This window comes from Echinops telfairi, unplaced genomic scaffold (genome assembly GCF_000313985.2).
Source record: "Echinops telfairi isolate 266 unplaced genomic scaffold, ASM31398v2 ScPeMD7_4;HRSCAF=17, whole genome shotgun sequence".
Taxonomy (NCBI): domain Eukaryota; kingdom Metazoa; phylum Chordata; class Mammalia; order Afrosoricida; family Tenrecidae; genus Echinops; species Echinops telfairi.
Genome location: NW_022103900.1, coordinates 16,752,097 through 16,756,295, shown reverse-complemented (window position 1 = coordinate 16,756,295; position 4,199 = coordinate 16,752,097). Strand labels below are relative to the sequence as shown.

General features: G+C 49.7%; 1 protein-coding gene across 1 annotated transcript in view; it reads left to right on the top strand.

Annotated features, from left to right (window-relative positions):
• Positions 1-4,199, top strand: part of DAPL1 (death associated protein like 1) — a 91,344-nt gene that overhangs the window by 74,904 nt on the left and 12,241 nt on the right. The window contains exon 3 of the mRNA XM_045298436.1: positions 1,119-1,179. Within this exon, the coding sequence (XP_045154371.1) occupies positions 1,119-1,179 (61 nt within the window). The remainder of the gene's footprint in view (positions 1-1,118; positions 1,180-4,199) is intronic.

Here is a 4,199-nt window from a genome sequence, read left to right as displayed (position 1 = left end):
TCAGCTGGCAAGACTCATTTCCTGCAAGATATCCCTGAGGAGAAGCCACATGGACCTACCCTGATGCAGCCCTGAGTGCTGGAGCAGCTGTGTGGAGACCCCTGTCAGCGCTGAGATGCTTACACGTTCACTGATTCGGCTTTCCTCCTGCAATTGGCGTCATAGTGTGTGCTTTGCTCTGATCTTTGTAGATTGGTGTCGGACATATGAGCTAATGTCGGACTTATGGGTTGGGATGCTCTCTTAATGTACACTTACCCTTTATATAAAACTCACTCTTATATACATGTGCGTTTCTGTGGATTTGTTTCTCTAGTCCACCCAGATTGACAGAGGGGAGCTCAAAGGAAGAGCTGGTTTTCTTCTGTTTTGTAATTGCTCTGCTGGTGTAAGAATGGATCAGTTTGTGGATAGTCATCAGGTCAAACGGTTACAGTATGTGCATTTTTCTGCATGTGTATTATACTTTAATAGACGTCCTGGCGGTGTAGTGTTTATGTATTGGGCTGTTCATCACAAGGCCAGCAGTTTGAAACCACCAACAGCTCCTCGGGATAAAGATGAGGCTTTCTACTCCTGTAAAGGTAGCCTTGGAAACTCACAGAGGCGGTTCTACCCTGCTCTATAGGGTCTCCATGAGTCTGAATGGGTGCAATGGCAGTGATTTATTATACTCAAATGAAAATAAAAATAATAATTTGGCCTACAAAGCACCTGAACACAAAGAAGTAGAAATTTGGGGGAGGGGGGAAGGGACAGGGGGCTGGCTGGGAGGGGGCTCTTCTCAGACTTGCTTAGAGTCCCTGGGTGGTGCAAGTGGCTAATGCACTTGACTGCCAATGGAAATGTTGGAGGATCAAGTCCACCCAGAGTGCCTCAGAAGAAAGGCCTGGCGGTCTACCTCTGAAAACTCAGTCAGTGAAACCCCTAGGGAGCACAGTTCTGACCCCAGGGAGTCGTCTTGTATCAGAATCCGCTCAAAGCAACAGGTGTTATTGGTGGGTGTGGCCACGCAGTCCATTCCAAAGGCTCAGCCGAGAGCCCTCTGTAGCAATCGGTGAGCCTCCTCCATGGAGAAGTGATCCAGTCCTGTAAGACGCTTATTTTCATCTTCACAGTGTCTCTGCCAATGTTGCCAAAATACAGACGATGGATGCCCTGAATGACACCCTGGAGAAGGTACGCTGTGGGTGAGGTGACGCACATGCCCGGGTAGACACACGCATTGCCCTGAGCCAGTGTTTACATTTTCCGCCAAGGGCCATTTGGGCATTTATCCCATCGTTCCAAGGCCGTACCTGTCATGTGATGGCGGCAACGGCTTCTCTTTGGCGAGGCCTGTGCCATTAGCTGGTGATTTCAGGACCTCACGTTTCCCACCTCTGATGTACATGAGATGACTCAGCGGGGGTGGGTGGGGGTTCTTGTCTACACAAAGGCTCCCCGTCCTTGTGAAAAGGAAATGTTTCTCCCCGATTCCTCAGGCACCCGTTGAAGAAATCATTTCAAACACAGGTGACGTCTAATGAGAATCATGATGGAGAATAGGCTGAGCAGGACTTCTCAAATATTTGGGGAACAGTGGTGTGCTTTTATAAAAGGCAACCCGTGTAGTGGAAGTTTGTTTGGCTTTGTTTTTGTTTACGCTTTCCTTTCTCCCACAGTGTACCTGTTAAAAAAAAAATCTTGATGTGAGGTGAGGGTGGTGGGAGCAGAGTCACATGCATTAGGGCTAAAGAAAAGCTGGGCATGGGTTGGGTTGGTGGCCATCAAATCGGTTTCTAAAGGGGATTGACCATAGTTATTTTTATTATTACAATGTTCTTTCTTCTTAAGTAACACAAGAAATCCAGAAAACCAAATAGACGGTGTCTAAGTAGGAGGTAACGGTGGGGCTGCTAACAGCAAAGTCAGTGGCTTGAAACCCTCAGCCAATTCACAGGAGAAAGATGAGGCTTTCAAACCCAGCCCCTAAGATTTAGCCCTGGAAGCCCACGGGAGCCGTTCTACTCTGTCCTACGGGGTTGCTTTGAGTCAGAATCAGCTCAGTGGCAGTGAGGTGAACTTGGATTTGTTTTTAGGGGTCCCTGGTGGCAGACGGAGGAGCCCTGGTGCCATAGCGGTTATGTGATAGGCTGCTAACTGCAAAGTCAACAGTTCAAAACCACCAGCCGCTCCGAGGGACAGGATGGGGCTTTCTTCTCTGGTAAAGAGTCCCGGTCTCAGAAACTCACAGGGACAGTTCTGCCCTGTCCTATATGGTCCCTATGAGTTGGTATCACCTTGATGGCAATGAGGTTATTCTTCTCTGGTGGCACGGTTCTGTACAAAGACAAGGCTTTGCACCCCCATAAAGGTTCACCGTCTCGGAAACCCACGGAGGCAGTTCTACCTAATCCTGCAGGGTCACTACTGACTTGATGGTAGTGGGTTTGGCTTTTTGGTTTTGCTGGCACATAGGGTCCCTGGTGGCACTGTGGGGTAGGTACTGAGCTGCTAACTGAAAGCCCAACCATTCAAACCCACTGCCCCATGGGAGAAAGATCGTGCTGTTTGCTCCCATGGAGGTTGGCAGTCTCAGAAACCCTACCCAGAGTCACTAAGACTTCCCTTTGGTGACAGTGGGTAAGTGCTCAGCCACTAGCTATAAGCGGCTTCCTGGGAGAAAGAGCTGGTGGTCTGCTTAGATGAGTTCAAAGACTCACCTGTTGCAATTGGATCGATCCCAATGCATGGCAACCCCATCCAATCGGTCAGGAGCTGAGGGTTTAACTGCTGCCCAGCGAGGGCCCCTTTCTAAAGGTCACAGCCTGGAGAGCCCTGTCTGCTGGGGTCACTACGAATCAAATGGATGTCATGGCACACAACAGCCACTTACTTTAAAATTCTGAAGATCAGCAGAGAATAGCCAAACCCACTGCCATCATGGTGTTTTCAACTCGGTGAGCCCATTAGGGTGCCTGAGGCTGTAATTCCTTACAGTCATCCACAGCCTCATTTTCTCTCACAGAGCAGCTGGTGGGCTTGAACTAGTGACCTTGTGGTTAGCGGGCAAATGTTACCATCAGCACCTGCAGGGTTTCTCAAGTCAACATTGTACTTCTTGAAGGCAGATGCCTTACCTACAAGGGACTGAAGCATCATTCTCTGTTCTATACCCATGTTTATTGAAGGGACAGGCCCAGAGGTCCCCTGTAGAAAGAAGGCTCGGTTCCGCTGCCTAAATCAGAGGACTGAGGACCTTAAGCTCAGCCTGGGAAGAAGATTAGCCTGGTGACGGTGCAGCAGGCCCTCCTGGGGGCCCCCCGCTGGGTATTGACACCACCGCTCAGTAGTCTGTGTTTCCTCATTTGCCAAATAGACATAAGTAATCGCATATGTTTTACGGGCGGTGGTACGGAGCAAAATGAAAATGGTTCATCAGCCAAAGCTCTCAGAACGGTACCTGCCTCAGCAACCTGTGGGGCACTGCTTTCCTGGTCATGCGATGAGAACATGTGTCTGAAATCTAAATTGCTAAAAGAGGCTAGGTCACAAACTTCAGAGCCTCCTTAATGCGAGAGAGGCCTGATTCACCCCATTACATAGATTCGGGGCAAGTCCTAAGTGACTCTTTTGGGCTTGCGAAAAAGTTGGAGGTGGGTGACAGCTATCCTAATGGGGCAACACACGCGGCCCCCGAGTGCACCTCACCTTTTCCGCTCCTGCCCTCTAAATGCCTCTTCCGTGGAGGCAAGAGAATGCCCTCAGGTGTTACTGGAACTGGATAGAACAGACCTGTGCCCTTCGGTTGTTTATCAACTGGAAACAGAATGTGAGTGAGGCCGAAAGGTTCATTGTGTTTGGAGGAGTTCTGCTCTGATACATGGGGTTGTTCGTTTGAAAGTAACTCACAACAGTGTTGGACGTGCGCTGTGATGCCAGTGCCTCTATGGTCTTTTACCTGCATGTGTACAGGTGCAGATGCAATGACGTGCTGCTGTTGCTAGGGATGGTTGAGCCAAGTTTGCAGTCACAGTGATCCCTTGTCATGGAGTAGAACCGCCCCATGGGTTTTCTTGGCTGTAATCCTCACAGAAGCAGAGGGTCAGGTCTGTCTGTCCCGGTGCTGCGGGATGCCTCCCACATTTGGGTTACAACTGAGCCTTTTGTCATTGGGGCCCTGGGGTCTTTGTGTATGATGTAATGATAATCCCCCC